At 45.7% G+C, this 25959-nt stretch overlaps 1 protein-coding gene across 1 annotated transcript; it reads right to left on the reverse strand.

Annotated features, from left to right (window-relative positions):
* Positions 1–425: 425 nt before the first annotated feature.
* On the reverse strand, positions 426–25757 carry NPM1 (nucleophosmin 1). The gene is made up of 11 exons (XM_069199331.1): positions 25600–25757; positions 11373–11455; positions 11168–11287; positions 10619–10712; positions 10023–10120; positions 9700–9746; positions 7040–7121; positions 6016–6096; positions 1608–1715; positions 1001–1075; positions 426–726 (listed from the first exon to the last, which is right to left on the reverse strand). The coding sequence occupies exons 1-11, from the start codon at positions 25658–25660 to the stop codon at positions 676–678; spliced, it is 900 nt and encodes a 299-aa protein (XP_069055432.1). The 5' UTR covers positions 25661–25757; the 3' UTR covers positions 426–675.
* Between the last annotated feature and the right edge of the window lie 202 nt (positions 25758–25959).

Raw genomic sequence — 25959 nt, forward strand, 5'->3', positions numbered from 1 at the left:
ACGAACTTTCTGCAGTGGAAGGCTTTGTCGTGCAGAAGGCAAGTCTCCTTTCGGTTGATTACTGCAATTGGATGTAATATAGGTGTGAAGCCATTGTCCATATGTTAGCATGGGTAGAAACGGCAGAATTGGACTTCAAATTGCGCCACATAATTTGCCCTTCGTCAGTTTAGTCAACACTGCTGCGGTCCAGCCTAAACGGCCTTCAAACGCCACTTAAACTTCAGTTTACCCTGATATTCTATTTCAAAAACCGCGTCAGAAACCAAATTGCCAGCAAGTTACTTTACTTGCAGTCAACTCCTTGCCCTCCTACCAAGTGTTTAACCTTGGGTGGTTTAATAGCAGCAGTGTACACGCTTGCAAAACTAATTATGTAACACTTGTGAGCGTCTCAAAATAATCAGTATACGCCAAAAAGCATAAAGAATCCACATTTTTATTAAAATATGGTTTTATTTCAACTTTCACATTCGTCACACGACCAATCTGACCACTAACTGTACCAAGCCATAACATTTCAAAATGTGCAAAGGGATGGACCGTTTCTTCAGAAGCAGAACTGGAATTTGCCATTATTGGCACAGGTTACTGGACGTACATAATCCGATGGCAAGAGTTCTTCAGCATTTATATAAAAGACTGACAAAACAAACAAAAGCACTAGCTAAAAAGTTATTTGCCTTCTTTCAGCGACTGTCTCCATTTCCACAGCTCTTGGATTATCTGAAAAACAAATTCGCGGCTTGGTAAATGAAAAGGTGCATCTAGATCATCAATGTTATATGCATCAAGCTCATATTCTGTTTGAGGTACCGCTCAGCAAAGATCCAGGTAAAATAAACGCCACAGCAACAACCAGTTATGATTCGCTTACCTTAAGGGATAAGAAGCGAAACATTGGACATGCATCAATTTCACTTTAAACCTCCAATATCACAAAATGGCTATTGAATATTAACTGAGCAACATATTGTGCTATCCAACGAACTAAACTTACTTTAGGGTCGTCTGTCCTGTAGCAGTTCTTCACAAAGTTTTGAAACTTGCTTTCCAGTTTTGGAAGCGCAATACCCTAGAAGAGAAACGTTTGATCAAATCACAGCAACTGAAGATCATCTCGACCTAGGAAGCAGATCAGACTTCCGTGAAGCTCAATCACTTGATAGCTTGCCTTTTTAATTCTGATCATCCTAGGCACACCTAAACTGCATTTAAATTTAAACCAGGTCACTGCCTGGACCTGCAGGAACCAGTTTAGGTCCACTACAGGTCAGTCTTCCACAAACCTGCAGTTTCCTCGTATTAATTTACATTACACATGACTTCGTTATTTGTAATAAAAATCCAAGTTTCATTTGCAAGTTAATATGCAGGCACATTGTTTAAAGCACATGCATGCAAGACGCTAACCACATTACGATGCAAAAGTAGATGAAGTTTTAATGTTTGAGAGCCATAGGAACAGACTGATTTACAGAATGTTGTCTTTGTGGAGTAGGCTGCTAAACTTAAGCCTGCTTAAGGGCTGCAGCAAGGTATTGAAAAAAAAGAATTGAGTCCTGTAGCGCACAAGATACGTCACACTACGCAGTACAAGACATTACCTTTTCTGCACCTGCAAGCATTTTTGCTTTCATTTCTTCTACACTAAGAGGAGCCTTTGGAGTTTTTGGTGTCTGGGGTTTCTTTTCCGGTGTATTCTTCTCAGGCGTCTGAAATTGAATTTCATTTTTAGAATCGATACAAAATATTACTTTATTCCACAACCACTACAAAGCATGATGGCTTAACAGCAGAGACTAATATTTAAGCAAGGCAAATTGCTTCTCACCATCTACCAAACAATATGGATTGATGGAGCCAGTGGCTGAACTGCATGAGCAGGGGTCCAAAGATTAGCTCTCACCGTTTAAATTCACCCATTATCGCTAACTGCTCAAGCAGCGCCAGACTAGAAATGCGAAACTGAAACAATTCTAAATCCAAACACGTGGCAACATCTGTTTACTCATCCTCCACTCCTACCCAAACCAAAAAAGGACTAGCATACATATTTTCACTGTATGAAAATGTCATGTGGCTGCCTGACTAGAACAGATTTAACATTTGTTTCTTCAGCTTGCTCAGCCTAATCCAGCACTACCACCCAGGGACCTAATAAAGTAAACTAGAGAAGAAAAAACGAGAACACAAAAACATTAAATTACACTTTATGTGCATATCCCACCCTGAACCACGCCATATTGTGACCGAGTTGAAGCAAGGAGGGGCTCCCTATACCTGGTTGAAGGTACATACAAGTAGGTCTCTGCACCTGCAGGGTGTGCGCACGGGCGCGCGCCTGTGCCAAGAGCAGGCCCTTCTGCCCATTCATGGCTGGACATGACTGGGTCAACCCTCTTCGGTACCAGACAGCAGGTGACACCTGTTAGTCTGTAACAGCAGGGGAGTCACTTGGCGGTGCAGCTAAGGGCAAGCGCAAAGTTGCAGGAACAGTTACTACCATTGTTCTGTGCTCAACGAGGACTACTGCATGCTGGAGAGCAGTTGGGATGATTTCTAATTACATTGTACTTTTATGAGCAAAGACTTTCCAAGGCATTTGGATTGCGCAAGGCAGCTCAAGTCGTATGATTGTGTCATTCTAAATAGTTGTGCTTCCAGTCCCTTGGAATTGGAAATAGGTGCCGGAACCCAAGCAAATATCTTCCCAACACATTGCCAGGCAAATTCCTGCTGCTAAAAAGGGAAAAACTGACAGGTCAGAACTCCGCAGCCTCGTGGAAATATTTGCCTAGAGCTTTCGGCGTGGATTACATCACAAACTCTGGGAGTACAGGTGCACGAGTCGACAAGAACGAGATTTTCCTCTAGTCTGACAAATTAAAACCCTTACTTATTTACCACGATTGCATGGAGTTCTATATCTGGTATAATTAACAGTCCAACTGCTGGAAGCAACGGTGGCACCCGTCACAGGCCTAATCTACTGTCAGTCATCCCAGAGGCAGCAACTGCCCCCAGTGATCAACGATGCTACTTGTGACTTGTTTGACTAGTTGTGAGTGGGGGGGGAAGGAAGGGAGGCACCCATGCTATCGGGATTGTGTAATAACAGTGGACCAGCCCATCTCGATGTTTTCACTACTGGTGCTCAGGCAGGAAATGCACATTTACCTGTAAGTGGGGTCTATGGGGCAGATGTCTTACCCAACAAGGACATTGAGCCTAACCCCAGCAGCTTGTCCCCAGGTTTTAATACTAGTCTAGGAGCAGATCAACTAGTGTCTTGGGTTCAGCTTCGAAACAGATCTGTTCACTGGCTGGGCAAGTATAAACATTTTGGTGCACAAGGCCTAAACGAGATTATGGCACCGACAGACTTCTGCTGGGTTAGCGGTATGGGTTAGCATAGCTATTTACTTAGAGCCAGCTTAATTTGTACTTTGGCAATTTTTAAAACAATGCTTTTTCCAAGATCCCATACCCCAAATGTACAGCTGTTTTATTACATAACCTTCCTGACATAGTATTACTTTCAAAGGGGAGGACGTTTATCTTTGTGTGCCAAGTGACTTCAATGTGACTCTACCCTAGTGTCTGCAGAGGGGCTACTCTATGCAGACACTGACCCTCTATAAGGAGCTGATGTTTAGTGAATGTGATGAGTGGGTACTAGCAACTGCAGTACTCACTCCAGGGAGAGGGAGCACCTCCGGAACGGAATATATCGTAATTACGGGTAATTTGGAAGAGATACTTCTGTCTGGAATAGTGGTCCCTACTAACTTTGGTGATCACAATCGTATTGAGATTGGATTAGTACACACCCAAGGAGGAAACCCCGGGTAGACCGAGGGGCAAACTATCTTCAGCCATCCACGGATAACTTAACGGTGGAAAATGCAGGAACCAGAGCAGCTCTGAGTTTGGTGCTAAAGGAGACCCTTTAGGTTAGTGGTTAAGTGCTTAGTGGGGGGAGGATGTCGACCATCAGGTGGTGGCAGCGTTTACCAGCTCAGCGTATGTTCCATTAGGAGAGCTCTGCTGAAACCTATGACCCATAGTTGGGAGACTCCCAGGTGGTTCAACAATGAATACTCTGGCCAATCGTGCCTTACGGAGGGCTCTGGGGTCTAAAAACCAGACTGTAGTGGTGGCACGCCTTTGGAAGCACTACAGGGAGATGTGATCGCTAAGCCAGAGCAATGGCTGTGCAGCAGTGGACTCAGTGCAGGTGTCCTTTTTAACAGATAGCAGATCTTTTGGTCTACTGTCAGACACGATGCATATAAATCAACTAGTTCATTCAATCACTTAAACCCTATCTATAGTAGGGCCTGGGAGGCCCATTTTGGAAAAATGTTTGCCCTCTTTATGATGCACGATTTGTGATAACCGGATAAGCATTCGAATTACACTGGGTAAGGTACTGGATGCTATAAACTCAAAGTGTAGGTTAGTAAGGCACCAGGCCCTGAGGGTGTTCCAGTTGTTTTATTAAGACAATACGGATTTAAGCCTCATTTTTAACTAATGTTTTTAATATTGCACATTCTTCAGTACCAGCTTCATGGCCAACATTCATTATAGGCCAATATTTAAGGAGACTTGTCTCAATCCAGGTGCTATGGACCCACCTCATGGATTGATACCACAGTTAATATCCTTGGGAAGGTTAAATACAATAGGATCTAATAGTGGACTCAAGTTGGAGTTAGTCCTGAACCCCAGACAGTATATGTGTAGAAACAGGGACAGTTGAGCAATGCCTGTGTCAGGTTCTTGGTGAATAAACTATTAGTAAACAGACTTCTTTCTTTGGCATTCATGGACCCAACTTGATTATGGCATGTGCTCATCCCTCGTTGGCTGGATGAAGCCTTGTGCACTTTAGCATATCTACACAGAGGTATCCAGCGAGAGACATTCTCCCTTACCGGAGGCAAAGTTGCGTGCTAGCCGCCCCCACCTTTATTTGATGTATTAATGAATTACATCCTTTTTAAGGAGTCACTCGTGATGTACCAAAAACCTAAGTTATGCTGGCTCCGTCACTTATATGCTGATGACGCAATGCTCACGGTACACATGTCTAGGGACCTGCATCCTCTGGTGCTTGCCTTTGTAGATTTTAGGGCTGCCCTGAACTTGTACACACATTTTGATGAATCACATTAAGCCCTGCAAACCACAGTCTGAACAACTTTTGACTATGGCGAGTCCAATTCCTAGAGTAGCAATAGTACTTTCTTATTAGGGAAAACTTCTGCCTTTAGTTCTTGGACCACATATTGCCCAGGAAAGGGCGTTGTGTGCAGTTAAGGTATTTTTTGACTAAATACGTTAATGGTGTTCCTACTTAAATCAATGGTTTAATAATGCAAAGTCTATTAGGGTGAGCACTAAAGTAATGTATTAAGTCCAACTGCACTACTGGCAGTGGTTCCAGGGTAATGCTCACAGCATGCTCTCTGCTTTGATGCAAATATTTGCAGAAGCTTGAAAGATTGTCTAACTGATTTCGGAATAAAATGTTCAGGGGAAAATAAAGTTATGCTAAACTGAAATTTAAGTACCATTTTGTTTAAAGCATCATTCAGTAAAATTTGTTGATGCATTGTAGTATTGCTTTAAAAAAAATCGTAATGAAAAAAGCGGGTAAACTGTTCCAACGGAAGTCACAATAACATACAGAAGTATACCAGGAAAACGCACTCTTAGGAAATTTGTACATTTTATTTTAAACACCAGCAAATACGCATGTGTGGATTTAGTCACATGAAAATTTGCTGAGCATTTACAAATTCACTTTCCCTCCATCCACTGAAGGAACTTTTACTCCTGCCCTTGTCATGAGTAAATTTCCAACCTCTATGCAGTTAAAGATTAAATAGCTCGTGAAAACTAACTCATAGAACTATTGCTTACTCCCATCAACAGCCTCAGGATTTAAATCTGCTGATACGCATTTAAAAATTATTCATCTCAGATTAATTTTTCAGAACCTACCTTTTGTTTGGAAGCTGGTGTGGACGGTTTTGAAACTTTACCATTCTGGCTCGACTGCTGTGCTTTGGAAACTGGAACAGCCTAGAGAAGGAAGTAGTTAGTCTTTAGTTTATGAATAAGTCAGTGACAAAATATGTAACCCAAAACCAGCACGTGCTCCAATATCTGAACCACCTGCCACACTTTCTAAAGATTTGAAGGCATTAGCAAAACTTCAAGTGGGTACTCTGCAAGGACCACCCTGCATGCAATGTTGCACTAAATCAGGAGTTTAGACAGCGAGCACGTCACTGCGTTTGGGAGAGCGTGGTGGGGGGGGGGTGAGGGGGTCTCCAGACTCTGCAATGTCAATGTGTGCAGCTCACTTCCAGCACATGCTAATGGTTAAAAAAAAAAAGTCAGTCGTCCAGTTCTCAGTTTTGTCACCACCGAGTAAAAAAGCGCCTTTGACACTAGTATTCTCTGTCGCCAACTATTAAGTATTAGTGCAGAGTTTTATTTGAAAGCCATTCACGCAAAGCTTGTATTTTGAGCGCATTGATCCATCAGCTCTGCTTGTAATAATGAGGGCTCAAGTTTTCAGAATGTAATACATTGAAGATACTTATTGCTCCCAATTACATGCAGACGCATCAACCCACTGGTAATTGGTTAAAACGCACAAAAGATGTGCAAATATAACCCAAAATTGTGTGGGTGAGAAGTTTTTGGGACTGCCAACCCTGGTAGTACCGCTTCACCCACTTCTGGGCCTCTATAGATTTAAGAAAGGTGGCAAAATTAAAGCCACCCAGTAACCCATACCCAGATACAAGCCATGGCATAACCAGAGAATTTTCAGGGCTTTGTGATGAAAAAGGACACTGTATTTTGCTCATGGTATGGCACCAAAGGGACCAGTGGGATATCCACAGCTAAACAATGAAACTAATCATTTGCAATGGGTTTGGCATGGCACTAATGGGCCGGTCACTTCCTCAGAAACTTCCTGAAGCTAGGTCAACACAACATATAAATGACATACTTTTTTCACTGGAGACTCTTCTTCCTCGTCTTCATCGTCCTCATCCTCTTCTTCATCGTCATCATCCTCATCTTCAAAGTCACTAAACAGAAAAACACAATCTTTATTTTACACCTGCTGCACTGGCAGTCACCTAATATGCTACATGTTGAAATGAAAAGGCGGACAAGTCATGAAGTAATAATTTGGGTTCAGGACATCGCAGAACGCTTACACTATGCAATAAAGTGCTGCCATACCCATGTTGACAAAAACAGCCTGAAGTTACCTGCCACTAAGATAATGGACCCTTCCTGCTGAGACCTGAGAAATCAAGGGTTGAAAAAAAAAAAAAAAATAGCTATTGTAACCAGTGAGGCCACGGACATTCTGCTAGAAGGCATGCTTAACTTGAGGCAATGTATTGTATTGAGTTTGTGCAATACTTCAAACAGCATAACAATGAAAACACCACACAGGTACCACACTGCTGGAGCACTGGTTTGATACATTGCCAGACAAGTTCAGCTGTAGTTTTACCTTCAAGTTTCATGCCAATAGTCCTGCTCAGGGGAAGAAATTAGCAGGGAACTAGGAGAGAGTCCCTGTCCGTGATATATGGGCACGAAGGGTTGTTGGGCAGACAGGAGCCCAGCAGTCACAACTGGCAATGCTTGCTGTCCAGAGAGTTTAACTTGCAATGGCTTGCGCGGATTCTTTGAGCGAGTGGCGCAGTTTCAGTGCGAGCTGGCCTGTTTGCAGTCACAAAGAGCCCAACAGCTTGATTTCAGGAGCCAAAATACTTTTAAACGCCCAGGACTGGAGAGGCACCTCTTGCTGAAGACTGGTCCAGGAGCTCTACCAGGTGTGTTGTAAGTATATGTCTGAAACAGCAGAAAACTGGAGGCAAGCCAGCAAACCCTTGGAATCGCTCTGGGTTAAAGTGAATTGGGTCCAGTCCTTCCTCAGCAGGGTAGCACAGCAGAAAAGCAGTTCCAGCAGCACAGCAGTCCTTCCTAGCAAAGTTCTTCACAGGTCCACCAGAGTTCAGAGATTAGGTACTTCTGCCCAGAAGTCTCTGAAGAAGTCTTTGAAGTGCCCTGGCTCCAGAATCACTGCAGGGATGTGATATAGAAGAGCCTATCCTAAATTAGGGACAGGACTTCATGGAACAAGGCGTGCAACTAGACTGGTGTTGTATATTTCCATACGCCAGACTATCTGGAGACCTACCCCGGGGCTGCGTTCCCGAAGAGTGGACAGGAGTGATACATGTAATAAGGGGAGGTTAAGGCTTGGCAAGAATTTAAATGCCAAGTCGCCATGGCAGTCAAACTGCACACAGGCCAAGACTGTCAGGTCTAACTACTATCAGAATGAAAGCTTAGGCTTCTATACACTACCACAACTATTCAACTCATTTTGAGGGATAACCCACAGATCACTTTAGTGGTCTTACCATTAAACCCCACCAGTGGAGAATTTTTACTCAGCAGCTTGCCAAGTTAAAGACTGTGTGCCACAGATATCGCCATTAGTCACTGCTAAGCAATGTCCGATAGGTCTAGAGACAGAACCTTAACACCTATCCACGATGGCCCTAGAATCTAGCCATGCCATCAAAGCACCCCCATCTGCATTCAGACAGCACTACATAACAGGAGGATCACCAGGAGTATGCACTTTGCATCATCTGCAGAGCCACCTGACAGACCCCCAGAGGCAACCTCAACCACTCCAGTTGAGGCACAGTAGCCTCTGTCCTGCAGCCTCCTAAATAGGGTCTGATTGCCACCAAACCTCATCGAACACCACCCGCACCATCTTTGCAGCTGCCATTCCAACACATCTCAGCCTAGAGAAATCAGTAGAGTCCCCAACATCAATACGGCCTGTCCTTTTAAATCTCCCTTCACCATTAGGCAGTGGCAAAAATTGATTGCCTATGTAGAAAACGATCTTTGGCCTGTTGAAACATCCAGAGGTCCGTGGCCACATCTTAGCCCACTATCTTTCCTTCACCCCACAGTGAATATCAATACCGAGCTAATCTCATTCACTGTAAATAGTGATATCTGGGACAAAGCACGGACCTTAGAAGTTTTAGGCTGTGCAAGGTTTACTTTTATTGCTGGCACAGAGCACAAAAATAGGGAAAAGATGCCACCATCTAAATATGACCAACATAATTTTAATTATACATGCGTTTTCTAGTTTGGTTTGTGACAGACTAAAATCACAACCCTAAGCAGCACACCGCAACCAGCTCCTATGTCACCTAAAAAACTTTGACAGCAAGTTAAAAAGAAGACTGAATAAAACCCTAAACCACAAACGAAAGTTATTCTAATAAAACGCATTTTACACCAGCTTGGTCACTGAAGAGAAAAACTGATGTGGGCATGAACAAAAAAAAAATGCAAGCTTAGTGTGGTCACTGTCACTCAGTAAAAGAAGCCAATGGGGAAGTGAGCAGTTTTGCCCCCATGCTGCATCTGTAGAGGCAGAAGCAAAAGATGTAGGTTAAGGGAGTGCCCTAAAATGTGCTGCGGTATGCCAGTCATCTGCTGCATAATTCCATTTCTCTTTACTACACGCACTCACAAAAACAGACAACTTCAGATTATGCAACACAGACTCATGCAGTCAATCTAAGTTACAATCATAGTAGGTGGACATACTCATCTTCCTCTGCTTCATCGGATGAAATGGACATCTTCGCTTTTTTCTAGAAAAAAAAAACAAGATGTTAGGGTGTGTGGACAGCAGTCATCAAGGTTAAACAAGAGGAATTCTAGAAAGTTCCGTATGTTGTGCCAACCACAGTGAAAGCAACTGGCTTACACAAGGATAGAAAAAGCAGTTGGACAGTAAAGTGCAAAATACTTTCAAGAAATGCTTCTCAAACTAGGTTGTATGTGAGGGCATCACCCCGGGGGACAGTCAACTGAACTTGACAAATCAGGATAATGCAGGTAGAGTATGTTATGTTCAGGAAAATTACCTGTGGAAGTTTTGATGGTAGTTGTGCAGCTGCTCTCTTCCCAGTAACTTTAGCGTCCTCTTCATCCTCTTCCTCAGACTCCAGATCTTCATCTAAAGCTACAGAAAATAACAAAAGCAAGGATCTCTAAATAGAACTACTGAACATTTCCTTTGCTAGTTCCATAAAGATTCTTCACTGAGAAACCGTGCCACTCGAACAGTACTTCAAAATGAAATCTGTTTGCATTTTGGTGCAATGCAACAGTTTAAATGAAATAAAGGCCAAAAGGTAACCAAACAACTGCAAGTGTGCTTATTGCAACATGGCAGCAGCAAGACAAGGTGCAAGTGACTATTCAAAGTTGATTGTCAAAGGTGGTCAGATAACAGCCAAGCATGCAAAGTAGAAACTGTTTGGGGCCTTTAGCAAATTGGACAATAAGGAGTATTTGCAGAAACGGATGAAAATGTACTTTAATAGTACTTAAGCAACGATTACAGTTCGATATATATCGACACACCTCCTGTTAAATTGTACTACCAATGTTCAGACAGCAGAAGAGGCATAGGAAACTCCATAAAGGTATGACTTCCAAAACATTTAGCGATTCTTACCTACAAGATGTTGGCCACTGATGTATATGGGACCAGAACCAGATTTTAATCTCAAAGTTACTGGTGGCGTAATCTCAAAGCCACCCAGGGAAACCTAAAATAAAAAAAGGCCCCGTTAATCTGGCCATCTTCTAAATTCCACAGCCATTTTTTTTTTTTAGACATCCTATGTAAAGTAAGCAAATGAACAGCACGAGTAAGACAAGTAGGCAGTCTTGATTTACAATTTCTCACCTATAGATCTATAGCCCAGTCAATGATGCAACGCTCTAATAAAAAAATAAACTACTCAGAAGACAATCGGTGAGTTACAATTTAGAGGAAACTGTAAAACTAACAATTTTAAGAAAGCTAACGTCCGGTGATTATGAGTTACTCCTCCGCAGTAATCTGGTGCTTATTTAACAAATAATATTTTACTCATTACTAGCCTGCCTGTTGTGAACTGCAGATATGACTCCCCATACCAAGGCCAACAGAAAATTTGCATGACGTGCCGACCCCCCTGACCTTTATGCAACCCTCTACCCAAAAAAGTGTAAGACTTACCGTAGGCTGCACAGAAGGTTTCAAAGATGCCAGAATGACCTTGATGGGCTTTCCTTCGTAGCTCATACCTTCAGCCTCAACTATGTTTAATTCATCCTTTGCCCCAGCACCTAAACTGACCTGTTAACGAAGCCAGAGATCAATGCTACATTTAACTTCCAAGCAGCAAATTCTGAAAAAGGAAAGAATAGATCCACATACTTACTGTTCGCAAAGATAACTGGTGCTCATTTTCATCATCATCTCCTTTGAAAGAGTATTCCTTCTTGTCTGCTTTGAGTTCACAACCTGCAAACCCAACATAAGTAAGTAACAGTAGATAAGGGAGTTCTGACAAGCCTGCTGTATGATGTACAGTTTCTATAGCTGCAAAAGTAGAAATTAAGTGACACAGGAGACAGACCAGCTCCTTCTTCGTTGAATTCTGTCATACAAACATGACATCTCACATCCCTTCACAAATCAGCCTTAATATCTACAACCATTTACTATACTGTGGCCATATACTATGCAATGTGAACAGAGTCCAGACCTGCTTTCTCCTGGTATTAGCCTGAAACCACCTCCACTAATTCTGATCAACACTATTGTTAGTAGGGACTCGAAATAACCACTACCACTATTCATTATCTTTTCAAACTTTCTCATGGCTGGAACCTTTGTTTTAGGGCTGGGAGAAGTTATGTTTTATAGGCCTTATTTGCAATATCATTGCAATAGTCCTGCTAGCCTTGAAGATGTGTAATGCACTATGCCCTTTAAGGGATAAATGTATGGTTACACTATTTTCTTTCATTCTTTTTTGTGGTTATGCTCTCTAAGGGCTGATTGTATGGTTGCATGACGATGCTTTTTCCGAATGCTATTTATTGTGGTTGTGTATAAGGGCTGTTCGGACCATTGCAGTCTACATACTATATGCGCAGCACAAAAACTTCAACCATAATGCCTTGCAGTGCATTACTTTCACAAAACATTCCTGCTCATGACTCCGCCGCTGGTGGCCCTAAGACAATAGGAACACCTTCAAAACTCTGTCCACACTAGGGCTAACAATATGGTTACATGACCATGTTTCTTACAAATTATTATATTGAGCACTACAGTCTAATGCAAAAAGTGTATTTCTGACAAAGGTTATATGATAATTGTATGTTTTCATAATCTCCTTATTACAATTATGACCATAATTCAGGCCAACGTAACATACTTAAATACAGTAGGACTGTTAGCCTCCTGAACAGAGCCTCAGGGACAGGCAAGACTTCAACCATCTGGAATTCTGTACATGGACCTCACAGTTCCTCAGAACTGCTGCTGCTTGATGCACCCTCAATGCAGAACCTGACATCGCAGCTCCACAGAACCACCACAGCACAAACAAAAATCTCAAATGCAGTATATTGCATCGCAGGCCACCAGCACCACCACTGAGCAAAGTACCCTCAACATGGGATCTTGTAATGTTTCGCAGATTTAAGATAGTTTATCTAGCAGGCCTAGCTTGGTTCCTGTAGCGCACCCACGCTCCTTTGTGGTTGGCCTTAAATGTGATTTTTTTCCCAATACAGTGGGACAAATTAACCAGTTATACTGTTTTGGAACAAGCCAAGACACCAGACATTCAAACCCACCTTAACATGCTACCACAGCAGATATGCAATACCAAACAGCTCTTGCAGTTCACACCGATGCTGGCACAATCAGCAGCAAGAACTTTGACGTACTGAATTTGCACACAAAACTGCCTCTGTAAAAGGCAACGCCAACCCTCAATCGCCACAGCCAACTCAACTTCCAATCATCGCCACAGAACGGATCTTGACCCGAATGTCCAGTGAAACCACAGCTACAATGAAGACCATCCACTTGGGAGCCCCACCTGACCCATGCCAGCAAAGGACACCTACCATCAGTGAAGCACTAACACCAATCCTCAGCACCACTAACTCATTCCACAATCGGGCGACTCACCACTGCTTAAAAAACCATAAGCAGATCCAGCCACCTTCTACAACTAGAGACCAACATCCTTATCACACCCAACCAAGGCCATAAACTAATCAACTGCCCAGTCACCATTCTTCTACACCAGTCTGGCATCTGCAAACTGGGCATTGCTGCACACATCAATGCAATTAATAATCCATCTTGCCTGCATCCTCTAAAGGTGATGCAACGATGCTAAAGAACCACTTCAAATGACTTCCAGACACTAGAAACTGTCACAAGACAGTCACAAGCAAACTGGACTACAGAAATGCACTCTATGCAGGGATCAACAAACAACTTACCAGAAAACGACAAGCCACCAAGACCTCAGCAGCCAGACTCTTGCTCAAACTCACATCCCAAGAAGCTCCACTGGCATCCCAGTACACACAAAAAAATCATACTGGAACTCCTAACACATTCAAACCCACTTCACAATTTAGGCCTTAACTACCTGAGCACTCATCTCCTTCCACCAGCCAACCAACATTGCCTGACACCTACTCGCACACACCCACTGCACCAAACCAGATGAGAACAACACTCATGACTCAAATTAAGATGCATTATCTAATTTAACATATGAGCCTCAGCCTCTCCTTGAATTCCACAAGCCAAAGTCCTAGCTTTTCAATTAGCCAAACTTCCCTGGGCAGGGTGTAGGAAGTTGGCTCTGTATGTGCTATTTCAAAGTAAGGAATAGCATGCACAGAGTCCAAGGGTTCCCCTTAGAGGTAAAATAGTGGTAAAAAGAGATAATACTAATGCTCTATTTTGTGGTAGTGTGGTCGAGCAGTAGGCTTATCCAAGGAGTAGTGTTAAGCATTTGTTGTACATACACATAGACAATAAATGAGGTACACACACTCAGAGACAAATCCAGCCAATAGGTTTTTATATAGAAAAATATCTTTTCTTAGTTTATTTTAAGAACCACAGGTTCAAATTCTACATGTAATATCTCATTCGAAAGGTATTGCAGGTAAGTACTTTAGGAACTTCAAATCATCAAAATTGCATGTATACTTTTCAAGTTATTCACAAATAGCTGTTTTAAAAGTGGACACTTAGTGCAATTTTCACAGTTCCTAGGGGAGGTAAGTATTTGTTAGGTTAACCAGGTAAGTAAGACACTTACAGGGCTTAGTTCTTGGTCCAAGGTAGCCCACCGTTGGGGGTTCAGAGCAACCCCAAAGTCACCACACCAGCAGCTCAGGGCCGGTCAGGTGCAGAGTTCAAAGTGGTGCCCAAAACACATAGGCTAGAATGGAGAGAAGGGGGTGCCCCGGTTCCGGTCTGCTTGCAGGTAAGTACCCGCGTCTTCGGAGGGCAGACCAGGGGGGTTTTGTAGGGCACCGGGGGGGGACACAAGCCCACACAGAAATTTCACCCTCAGCAGCGCGGGGGCGGCCGGGTGCAGTGTAGAAACAAGCGTCGGGTTTGTAATGGAAGTCAATGGGAGATCTAGGGATCTCTTCAGCGCTGCAGGCAGGCAAGGGGGGGGTTCCTCGGGGAAACCTCCACTTGGTCAAGGGAGAGGGACTCCTGGGGGTCACTCCTCCAGTGAAAGTCCGGTCCTTCAGGTCCTGGGGGCTGCGGGTGCAGGGTCTCTCCCAGGTGTCGGGACTTAGGATTCAAAGAGTCGCGGTCAGGGGAAGCCTCGGGATTCCCTCTGCAGGCGGCGCTGTGGGGGCTCAGGGGGGACAGGTTTTGGTACTCACAGTATCAGAGTAGTCCTGGGATCCCTCCTGAGGTGTCGGATCTCCACCAGCCGAGTCGGGGTCGCCGGGTGCAGTGTTGCAAGTCTCACGCTTCTTGCGGGGAGCTTGCAGGGGTCTTTAAAGCTGCTGGAAACAAAGTTGCAGCTTTTCTTGGAGCAGGTCCGCTGTCCTCGGGAGTTTCTTGTCTTTTCGAAGCAGGGGCAGTCCTCAGAGGATGTCGAGGTCGCTGGTCCCTTTGGAAGGCGTCGCTGGAGCAGGATCTTTGGAAGGCAGGAGACAGGCCGGTGAGTTTCTGGAGCCAAGGCAGTTGTCGTCTTCTGGTCTTCCGCTGCAGGGGTTTTCAGCTGGGCAGTCCTTCTTCTTGTAGTTGCAGGAATCTAATTTTCTAGGGTTCAGGGTAGCCCTTAAATACTAGATTTAAGGGCGTGTTTAGGTCTGGGGGGTTAGTAGCCAATGGCTACTAGCCCTGAGGGTGGGTACACCCTCTTTGTGCCTCCTCCCAAGGGGAGGGGGTCACAATCCTAACCCTATTGGGGGAATCCTCCATCTGCAAGATGGAGGATTTCTAAAAGTTAGAGTCACCTCAGCTCAGGACACCTTAGGGGCTGTCCTGACTGGCCAGTGACTCCTCCTTGTTATTCTCATTATTTTCTCCGGCCTTGCCGCCAAAAGTGGGGCCTGGCCGGAGGGGGCGGGCAACTCCACTAGCTGGAGTGTCCTGCTGGGTTGGCACAAAGGAGGTGAGCCTTTGAGGCTCACCGCCAGGTGTGACAATTCCTGCCTGGGAGAGGTGTTAGCATCTCCACCCAGTGCAGGCTTTGTTACTGGCCTCAGAGTGACAAAGGCACTCTCCCCATGGGGCCAGCAACATGTCTCGGTTTGTGGCAGGCTGCTAAAACTAGTCAGCCTACACAGATAGTCGGTTAAGTTGCAGGGGGCACCTCTAAGGTGCCCTCTGTGGTGTATTTTACAATAAAATGTACACTGGCATCAGTGTGCATTTATTGTGCTGAGAAGTTTGATACCAAACTTCACAGTTTTCAGTGTAGCCATTATGGTGCTGTGGAGTTCGTGTTTGACAAACTCCCAGACCATATACTCTTATGGCTACCCTGCACTTACAATGTCTAAGGTTTTGTTTAGACACTGTAGGGGTACCATGCTCATGCACTGGTACCCTCACCTATGGTATAGTGCACCCTGCCTTAGGGCTGTAAGGCCTGCTAGAGGGGTGTCTTACCTATACTGCATAGGCAGTGAGAGGCTGGCATGGCACCCTGAGGGGAGTGCCATGTCGACTTACTCGTTTTGTCTTCACTAGCACACACAAGCTGGCAAGCAGGGTGTCTGTGCTGAGTGAGAGGTCTCCAGGGTGGCATAAGACATGCTGCAGCCCTTAGAGACCTTCCTTGGCACCAGGGCCCTTGGTACTAGAAGTACCAGTTACAAGGGACTTATCTGGATGCCAGGGTCTGCCAATTGTGGATACAAAAGTACAGGTTAGGGAAAGAACACTGGTGCTGGGGCCTGGTTAGCAGGCCTCAGCACACTTTCAATTGTAAACATAGCATCAGCAAAGGCAAAAAGTCAGGGGGCAATCATGCCAAGGAGGCATTTCCTTACACAACCCCCCCCCAAACGAAAGAGGATGAGACTAACCTTTCCCAAGAGAGTCTTCATTTTCTAAGTGGAAGAACCTGGAAAGGCCATCTGCATTGGCATGGGCAGTCCCAGGTCTGTGTTCCACTATAAAGTCCATTCCCTGTAGGGAGATGGACCACCTCAACAGTTTAGGATTTTCACCTTTCATTTGCATCAGCCATTTGAGAGGTCTGTGGTCAGTTTGAACTAGGAAGTGAGTCCCAAAGAGGTATGGTCTCAGCTTCTTCAGGGACCAAACCACAGCAAAGGCCTCCCTCTCAATGGCACTCCAACGCTGCTCCCTGGGGAGTAACCTCCTGCTAATGAAAGCAACAGGCTGGTCAAGGCCATCATCATTTGTTTGGGACAAAACTGCCCCTATCCCATGTTCAGAGGCATCAGTCTGCACAATGAACTGCCTAGAATAATCTGGAGCTTTGAGAACTGGTGCTGAGCACATTGCCTGTTTCAGGGTGTCAAAGGCCTGTTGGCATTCCACAGTCCAGTTTACTTTCTTGGGCATTTTCTTGGAGGTGAGTTCAGTGAGGGCTGTCACAATGGATCCATATCCCTTCACAAACCTCCTGTAATACCCAGTCAAGCCAAGGAATGCCCTGACTTGAGTCTGGGTTTTTGGAGCTACCCAGTCCAGAATAGTCTGGATCTTGGGTTGGAGTGGCTGAACTTGGCCTCCACCTACAAGGTGTCCCAAGTAAACCACAGTTCCCTGCCCTATCTGGCATTTGGATGCCTTGATAGAGAGGCCTGCAGATTGCAGAGCCTTCAAAACCTTCCTCAGGTGGACCAGGTGATCCTGCCAGGTGGAGCTAAAGACAGCAATATCATCAAGATAAGCTGTGCTAAAGGACTCCAAGCCAGCAAGGACTTGATTCACCAACCTTTGGAAGGTGGCAGGGGCATTCTTTAAACCAAAGGGCATAACAGTAAACTGATAATGCCCATCAGGTGTGGAGAATGCTGTTTTCTCTTTTGCTCCAGGTGCCATTTTTATTTGCCAGTACCCTGCTGTCAAGTCAAAGGTACTTAGGAATTTGGCAGCACCTAATTTGTCTATGAGCTCATCAGCTCTTGGAATTGGATGAGCATCTGTCTTGGTGACAGAATTGAGCCCTCTGTAGTCCACACAAAACCTCATCTCTTTCTTTCCATCTTTGGTGTGAGGTTTGGGGACCAAGACCACTGGGCTAGCCCAGGGGCTGTCAGAGCGCTCAATCACTCCCAATTCCAGCATCTTGTGGACTTCCACCTTGATGCTTTCCTTAACATGGTCAGACTGTCTAAAGATTTTGTTTTTGACAGGCATGCTGTCTCCTGTGTCCACATCATGGGTACACAGGTGTGTCTGACCAGGGGTTAAGGAGAAGAGTTCAGGAAACTGTTGTAGGACTCTCCTACAATCAGCTTGCTGTTGGCCAGAGAGGGTGTCTGAGTAGATCACTCCATCTACTGTGCCATCTTTTGGGTCTGATGACAGAAGATCAGGGAGAGGTTCACTCTCTGCCTCCTGATCCTCATCTGTTACCATCAACAGATTCACATCAGCCCTGTCATGGAAGAGCTTAAGGCGGTTCACATGGATCACCCTCTTGGGGCTCCTGCTGGTGCCCAGGTCCACCAGGTAGGTGACCTGACTCTTCCTTTCTAGCACTGGGTAAGGGCCACTCCATTTGTCCTGGAGTGCCCTGGGAGCCACAGGCTCCAGAACCCAGACTTTCTGCCCTGGTTGGAACTCAACCAGTGCAGCCTTTTGGTCATACCAAAACTTCTGGAGCTGTTGGCTGGCCTCAAGGTTTTTGGTTGCCTTTTCCATGTACTCTGCCATTCTAGAGCGAAGGCCAAGTACATAGTCCACTATGTCCTGTTTAGGCTCATGGAGAGGTCTCTCCCAGCCTTCTTTAACAAGGGCAAGTGGTCCCCTTACAGGATGACCAAACAGAAGTTCAAAGGGTGAGAACCCTACTCCCTTCTGTGGTACCTCCCTGTAAGCGAAAAGCAGACATGGCAGGAGGACATCCCATCTCCTTTTGAGTTTTTCTGGGAGCCCCATGATCATGCCTTTTAATGTCTTGTTGAATCTCTCAACTAAGCCATTAGTTTGTGGATGGTAAGGTGTAGTGAATTTATAAGTCACTCCACACTCATTCCACATGTGCTTTAGGTATGCTGACATGAAGTTGGTACCTCTGTCAGACACCACCTCCTTAGGGAAACCCACTCTGGTAAAGATACCAATGAGGGCCTTGGCTACTGCAGGGGCAGTAGTCGACCTAAGGGGAATAGCTTCAGGATACCTGGTAGCATGATCCACTACTACCAGGATATACATATTTCCTGAGGCTGTGGGAGGTTCCAGTGGACCAACTATGTCCACACCCACTCTTTCAAAGGGCACCCCCACCACTGGAAGTGGAATGAGGGGGGCCTTTGGATGCCCACCTGTCTTACCACTGGCTTGACAGGTGGGGCAGGAGAGGCAAAACTCCTTAACCATGTTGGACATATTGGGCCAGTAGAAGTGGTTGACTAACCTCTCCCACGTCTTGGTTTGTCCCAAATGTCCAGCAAGGGGAATGTCATGGGCCAATGTTAGGATGAACTCTCTGAACAGCTGAGGCACTACCACTCTCCTAGTGGCACCAGGTTTGGGGTCTCTGGCCTCAGTGTACAGGAGCCCATCTTCCCAATAGACCCTATGTGTTCCATTTTTCTTGCCTTTGGACTCTTCAGCAGCTTGCTGCCTAAGGCCTTCAAGAGAGGGACAGGTTTCTTGTCCCTTACACAGCTCTTCCCTTGAGGGTCCCCCTGGGCCTAAGAGCTCAACCTGATAAGGTTCAAGCTCCAAAGGCTCAGTTCCCTCAGAGGGCAGACCTTCTTCCTGAGAAGAGAGGTTCCCTTTCTTTTGCTGTGTTGCAGTTGGTTTCCCAACTGACTTTCCGGTTCTCTTGGTAGGCTGGGCCATTTTTCCAGACTCCAGCTCTACTTTTTCACCCTGTGCCTTGCACTGTGCTCTTGTTTTCACACACACCAGTTCAGGGATACCCAGCATTGCTGCATGGGTTTTTAGCTCTACCTCAGCCCATGCTGAGGACTCCAGGTCATTTCCAAGCAGACAGTCCACTGGGATATTTGAGGAGACCACCACCTGTTTCAGGCCATTGACCCCTCCCCATTCTAAAGTAACCATTGCCATGGGATGTACTTTTCTCTGATTGTCAGCGTTGGTGACTGTGTAAGTTTTTCCAGTCAGGTATTGGCCAGGGGAAACCAGTTTCTCTGTCACCATGGTGACACTGGCACCTGTATCCCTCAGGCCCTCTATTCTAGTCCCATTAATTAAGAGTTGCTGTCTGTATTTTTGCATGTTAGGCGGCCAGACAGCTAGTGTGGCTAAATCCACCCCACCCTCAGAAACTAGAGTAGCTTCAGTGTGGACCCTGATTTGCTCTGGGCACACTGTTGATCCCACTTGGAGACTAGCCATACCAGTGTTACCTGGATGGGAGTTTGGAGTGGAACCTTTCTTGGGACAGGCCTTGTCTCCAGTTTGGTGTCCATGCTGTTTACAGCTATGACACCAGGCCTTTTTGGGATCAAAGTTTTTACCCTTGTACCCATTGTTTTGTGAAGAGGCTCTGGGCCCACCCTCCTGTGCAGGTTTTTGGGGGCCTGTAGAAGACTCTTTACTATTTTTAGTTTTGGTTGTCTCATCACCCTTCTGCTGGGGAGTCTTTGTGACCCCTTTCTTTTGGTCACCCCCTGTTGAAGTCTTGGACACCCTTGTCTTGACCCAATGGTCCGCCTTCTTTCCCAATTCTTGGGGAGAAATTGGTCCTAGGTCTACCAGATGCTGATGCAGTTTATCATTGAAACAATTACTTAACAGGTGTTCTTTCACAAATAAATTGTACAGCCCATCATAATTACTTACACCACTGCCTTGAATCCAACCATCTAGTGTTTTCACTGAGTAGTCAACAAAGTCAACCCAGGTCTGGCTCGAGGATTTTTGAGCCCCCCTGAACCTAATCCTGTACTCCTCAGTGGAGAATCCAAAGCCCTCAATCAGGGTACCCTTCATGAGGTCATAAGATTCTGCATCTGGTCCAGAGAGTGTGAGGAGTCTATCCCTACACTTTCCTGTGAACATTTCCCAAAGGAGAGCACCCCAGTGAGATCTGTTCACTTTTCTGGTTACACAAGCCCTCTCAAAAGCTGTGAACCATTTGGTGATGTCATCACCATCTTCATATTTAGTTACAATCCCTTTGGGGATTTTCAACATGTCAGGAGAATCTCTGACCCTATTTATGTTGCTGCCACCATTGATGGGTCCTAGGCCCATCTCTTGTCTTTCCCTCTCTATGGCTAGGATCTGTCTTTCCAAAGCCAATCTTTTGGCCATCCTGGCTAACTGGATGTCCTCTTCACTGGAGTTATCCTCAGTGATTTCAGAGTTGTTGGTCCCTCCTGTGAGGGAACCAGCATCTCTGACTATTATTTGTGGAGTCAGGGCTTGAGAAGCCCTGCTCTCCCTAAGTAGGACTGGAGGGGGGGAATTTCCCTCCAAGTCACTATCTTCATCCTCTGAGTTGCCATCCTCAGAGGGGTTGGCCTTTTCAAACTCTGCCAAAAGCTCCTGGAGCTGTACTTTGGTAGGTTTGGGGCCCATTGCTATTTTCTTTAGTTTACAGAGTGACCTTAGCTCTCTCATCTGTAGATGGAGGTAAGGTGTGGTGTCGAGTTCCACCACATTCACATCTGTGCTAGACATTTTGCTTCTAAAAGTTGGAATACTTTTTAAGAATCTACAACTGGTTCTAGAATCTAATTCAAACTTTTACAAACTTTTAAACTCTAAAAGAAATGCTAAACAGGATCTAACACAAGGCCCTAGCAGGTCTTTTAAGAATTTAGAAAACTTTTCAAATTGCAAAAATCAATTTCTAATGACAATTTTGGAATTTGTCGTGTGATCAGGTATTGGCTGAGTAGTCCAGCAAATGCAAAGTCTTGTACCCCACCGCTGATCCACCAATGTAGGAAGTTGGCTCTGTATGTGCTATTTCAAAGTAAGGAATAGCATGCACAGAGTCCAAGGGTTCCCCTTAGAGGTAAAATAGTGGTAAAAAGAGATAATACTAATGCTCTATTTTGTGGTAGTGTGGTCGAGCAGTAGGCTTATCCAAGGAGTAGTGTTAAGCATTTGTTGTACATACACATAGACAATAAATGAGGTACACACACTCAGAGACAAATCCAGCCAATAGGTTTTTATATAGAAAAATATCTTTTCTTAGTTTATTTTAAGAACCACAGGTTCAAATTCTACATGTAATATCTCATTCGAAAGGTATTGCAGGTAAGTACTTTAGGAACTTCAAATCATCAAAATTGCATGTATACTTTTCAAGTTATTCACAAATAGCTGTTTTAAAAGTGGACACTTAGTGCAATTTTCACAGTTCCTAGGGGAGGTAAGTATTTGTTAGGTTAACCAGGTAAGTAAGACACTTACAGGGCTTAGTTCTTGGTCCAAGGTAGCCCACCGTTGGGGGTTCAGAGCAACCCCAAAGTCACCACACCAGCAGCTCAGGGCCGGTCAGGTGCAGAGTTCAAAGTGGTGCCCAAAACACATAGGCTAGAATGGAGAGAAGGGGGTGCCCCGGTTCCGGTCTGCTTGCAGGTAAGTACCCGCGTCTTCGGAGGGCAGACCAGGGGGGTTTTGTAGGGCACCGGGGGGGGACACAAGCCCACACAGAAATTTCACCCTCAGCAGCGCGGGGGCGGCCGGGTGCAGTGTAGAAACAAGCGTCGGGTTTGTAATGGAAGTCAATGGGAGATCTAGGGATCTCTTCAGCGCTGCAGGCAGGCAAGGGGGGGGTTCCTCGGGGAAACCTCCACTTGGTCAAGGGAGAGGGACTCCTGGGGGTCACTCCTCCAGTGAAAGTCCGGTCCTTCAGGTCCTGGGGGCTGCGGGTGCAGGGTCTCTCCCAGGTGTCGGGACTTAGGATTCAAAGAGTCGCGGTCAGGGGAAGCCTCGGGATTCCCTCTGCAGGCGGCGCTGTGGGGGCTCAGGGGGGACAGGTTTTGGTACTCACAGTATCAGAGTAGTCCTGGGATCCCTCCTGAGGTGTCGGATCTCCACCAGCCGAGTCGGGGTCGCCGGGTGCAGTGTTGCAAGTCTCACGCTTCTTGCGGGGAGCTTGCAGGGGTCTTTAAAGCTGCTGGAAACAAAGTTGCAGCTTTTCTTGGAGCAGGTCCGCTGTCCTCGGGAGTTTCTTGTCTTTTCGAAGCAGGGGCAGTCCTCAGAGGATGTCGAGGTCGCTGGTCCCTTTGGAAGGCGTCGCTGGAGCAGGATCTTTGGAAGGCAGGAGACAGGCCGGTGAGTTTCTGGAGCCAAGGCAGTTGTCGTCTTCTGGTCTTCCGCTGCAGGGGTTTTCAGCTGGGCAGTCCTTCTTCTTGTAGTTGCAGGAATCTAATTTTCTAGGGTTCAGGGTAGCCCTTAAATACTAGATTTAAGGGCGTGTTTAGGTCTGGGGGGTTAGTAGCCAATGGCTACTAGCCCTGAGGGTGGGTACACCCTCTTTGTGCCTCCTCCCAAGGGGAGGGGGTCACAATCCTAACCCTATTGGGGGAATCCTCCATCTGCAAGATGGAGGATTTCTAAAAGTTAGAGTCACCTCAGCTCAGGACACCTTAGGGGCTGTCCTGACTGGCCAGTGACTCCTCCTTGTTATTCTCATTATTTTCTCCGGCCTTGCCGCCAAAAGTGGGGCCTGGCCGGAGGGGGCGGGCAACTCCACTAGCTGGAGTGTCCTGCTGGGTTGGCACAAAGGAGGTGAGCCTTTGAGGCTCACCGCCAGGTGTGACAATTCCTGCCTGGGAGAGGTGTTAGCATCTCCACCCAGTGCAGGCTTTGTTACTGGCCTCAGAGTGACAAAGGCACTCTCCCCATGGGGCCAGCAACATGTCTCGGTTTGTGGCAGGCTGCTAAAACTAGTCAGCCTACACAGATAGTCGGTTAAGTTGCAGGGGGCACCTCTAAGGTGCCCTCTGTGGTGTATTTTACAATAAAATGTACACTGGCATCAGTGTGCATTTATTGTGCTGAGAAGTTTGATACCAAACTTCACAGTTTTCAGTGTAGCCATTATGGTGCTGTGGAGTTCGTGTTTGACAAACTCCCAGACCATATACTCTTATGGCTACCCTGCACTTACAATGTCTAAGGTTTTGTTTAGACACTGTAGGGGTACCATGCTCATGCACTGGTACCCTCACCTATGGTATAGTGCACCCTGCCTTAGGGCTGTAAGGCCTGCTAGAGGGGTGTCTTACCTATACTGCATAGGCAGTGAGAGGCTGGCATGGCACCCTGAGGGGAGTGCCATGTCGACTTACTCGTTTTGTCTTCACTAGCACACACAAGCTGGCAAGCAGGGTGTCTGTGCTGAGTGAGAGGTCTCCAGGGTGGCATAAGACATGCTGCAGCCCTTAGAGACCTTCCTTGGCACCAGGGCCCTTGGTACTAGAAGTACCAGTTACAAGGGACTTATCTGGATGCCAGGGTCTGCCAATTGTGGATACAAAAGTACAGGTTAGGGAAAGAACACTGGTGCTGGGGCCTGGTTAGCAGGCCTCAGCACACTTTCAATTGTAAACATAGCATCAGCAAAGGCAAAAAGTCAGGGGGCAATCATGCCAAGGAGGCATTTCCTTACACAGGGTTATAACATCTGCTCAACAGTAAAACGCATGTGAATGATTGCACTTTACAAATACACAAAATAGTTCAACCATCCTTTCAACTGCAGTCTTGTACTTCAATGAAAGCACCGGTTTTAGTTGTGTCTACCAGCAGTATATGTTAATGTATAATAGGTGTAAAAGCCCTCAAACCTATGTTTATCCACGTACCCCCACCATGCCAAGAGTGGTACTGTCTGCCATCCCCAGTACATCACCCACCAATAGTGGGTTATCGGGGTCTAGTTTTCTACCAACCACTATGATAATGTCAGTTTGTAAGGGTCCTCTACATTATTTTTGAACGCCAAAGCTAGGCAATATGTTGCAGTTCAAAGAACACTATTGAGTTAGTCAAAATGCAGATCAATTGTGAAAGACGCGAGAATGATTCAGAGACTCCAATGCCTTTTATAACGGAAGTAGTAATGACAATGTGGGCTGTACATCAGAATAAAACATCAGTGCCGCACGCATATCTGCAGATCATGCTCCCACGATGCATAATCCTCTTGTAGCAGTTAAACACCGGCAAAAATAGTCCAAGACTAAAGCACAGAAAAGTGTGCCTTTTGGTGCCTGACAAAGTCGTCTCAGGTCTGTTGCATCCCAGGAATGATAATTAACACACTTCCAACTAAAACGAGAAGAGTAAGAACACAACTTAGCCACGAGATTGGACCGGCTGTGAAGGCATAGACCAGAGACCCATAAGCATAAAAAAGGCACAGTAATCATCACAATCACCAGCCTGGTTATTGATAAAAACCTACTTAGTCAGCACACATAAAATGTTTTGAGGGGTGGAGTCCGTAGAGAATGGGCGCTTCAAGATGACCCAGGACGGGATACATGCCGTGAACTTTCTCGCCACGTGGTTATCGGCCCACACGTGGTTCTACGCATTCGAAAACAACCCGTGCCACCGGGCTAACCCTTTTAAACAATCTGACAATAATTCCCCCTCATTTAACGCCAAACAACTTTCTGACTGCATATTTACTAAGGAACCCTTGAAACCTTCTCATACCTAGAGGCCATTTCAGGTTTAAGTGTGGATGAAAATAGAAACACCTCAGATCAACCCAGTTACTTAATGCACTAAATTAGGCAGAAGTATCCCTTTGCGTATCTTAGCAATAGAACAAAAAGGAACGTGCCACATAACTGCAAAGTCGCGTAATTAAAATATTATTCAAGTCGAGAAGATAGAAGAAACAGCTAACGAGTGACGGGGTGAGCGGACGCGAGTATCAGATCACGACGTAGGGACGGGGTCTTGAGGAAGACATTTAAAAAAATAGAAATTACCAAAAAGAAAATTCTGCGGGCGGACGGACGTCATGCTTTCGAGGTCCATGCTGTCCTCCATCTTGTTTAATTCCGTGGTGGACGTGATGTAACTCGCCTCAAACCAGAGAACAAGCAACACGCGAGCAGGGTGATCTTAAGGGAGGGGAAAGAGACGCGCAGCGTCTATATATTCAGTCTCGTGCGTCATCTCGCGAGATTTGCGTGCTGCCCTTTCTGGAATACGTAAAGAGTAGAACGCTGTCGAAAGGAATACGCGTGGCCATGTTAGGTGTACACTGATTTATGCCGAACCGAAGAAAGAATGGGAAATAGATGTAGGGCAGGTTTTTTTGTTTTGTTTATCGCTGTGTGTTTGAA

The sequence above is a fragment of the Pleurodeles waltl genome, chromosome 7, assembly GCF_031143425.1.
Source record: "Pleurodeles waltl isolate 20211129_DDA chromosome 7, aPleWal1.hap1.20221129, whole genome shotgun sequence".
NCBI lineage: Eukaryota > Metazoa > Chordata > Amphibia > Caudata > Salamandridae > Pleurodeles > Pleurodeles waltl.

Bases quoted from the DNA above. Each gene is read 5' to 3' on its own strand.
- NPM1 (XM_069199331.1), bottom strand. From the start codon at position 25,660: ATGGAGGACAGCATGGACCTCGAAAGCATGACGTCCGTCCGCCCGCAG. The intron at 7,122-9,699 runs GTATGTCCACCT...TTTTCTGTTTAG, and splicing joins GATGAAGCAGAGGAAGATGA to TGACTTTGAAGATGAGGATG. The intron at 727-1,000 runs GTAAGTTTAGTT...TTTGTTTTTCAG, and splicing joins ACAGGACAGACGACCCTAAA to ATAATCCAAGAGCTGTGGAA.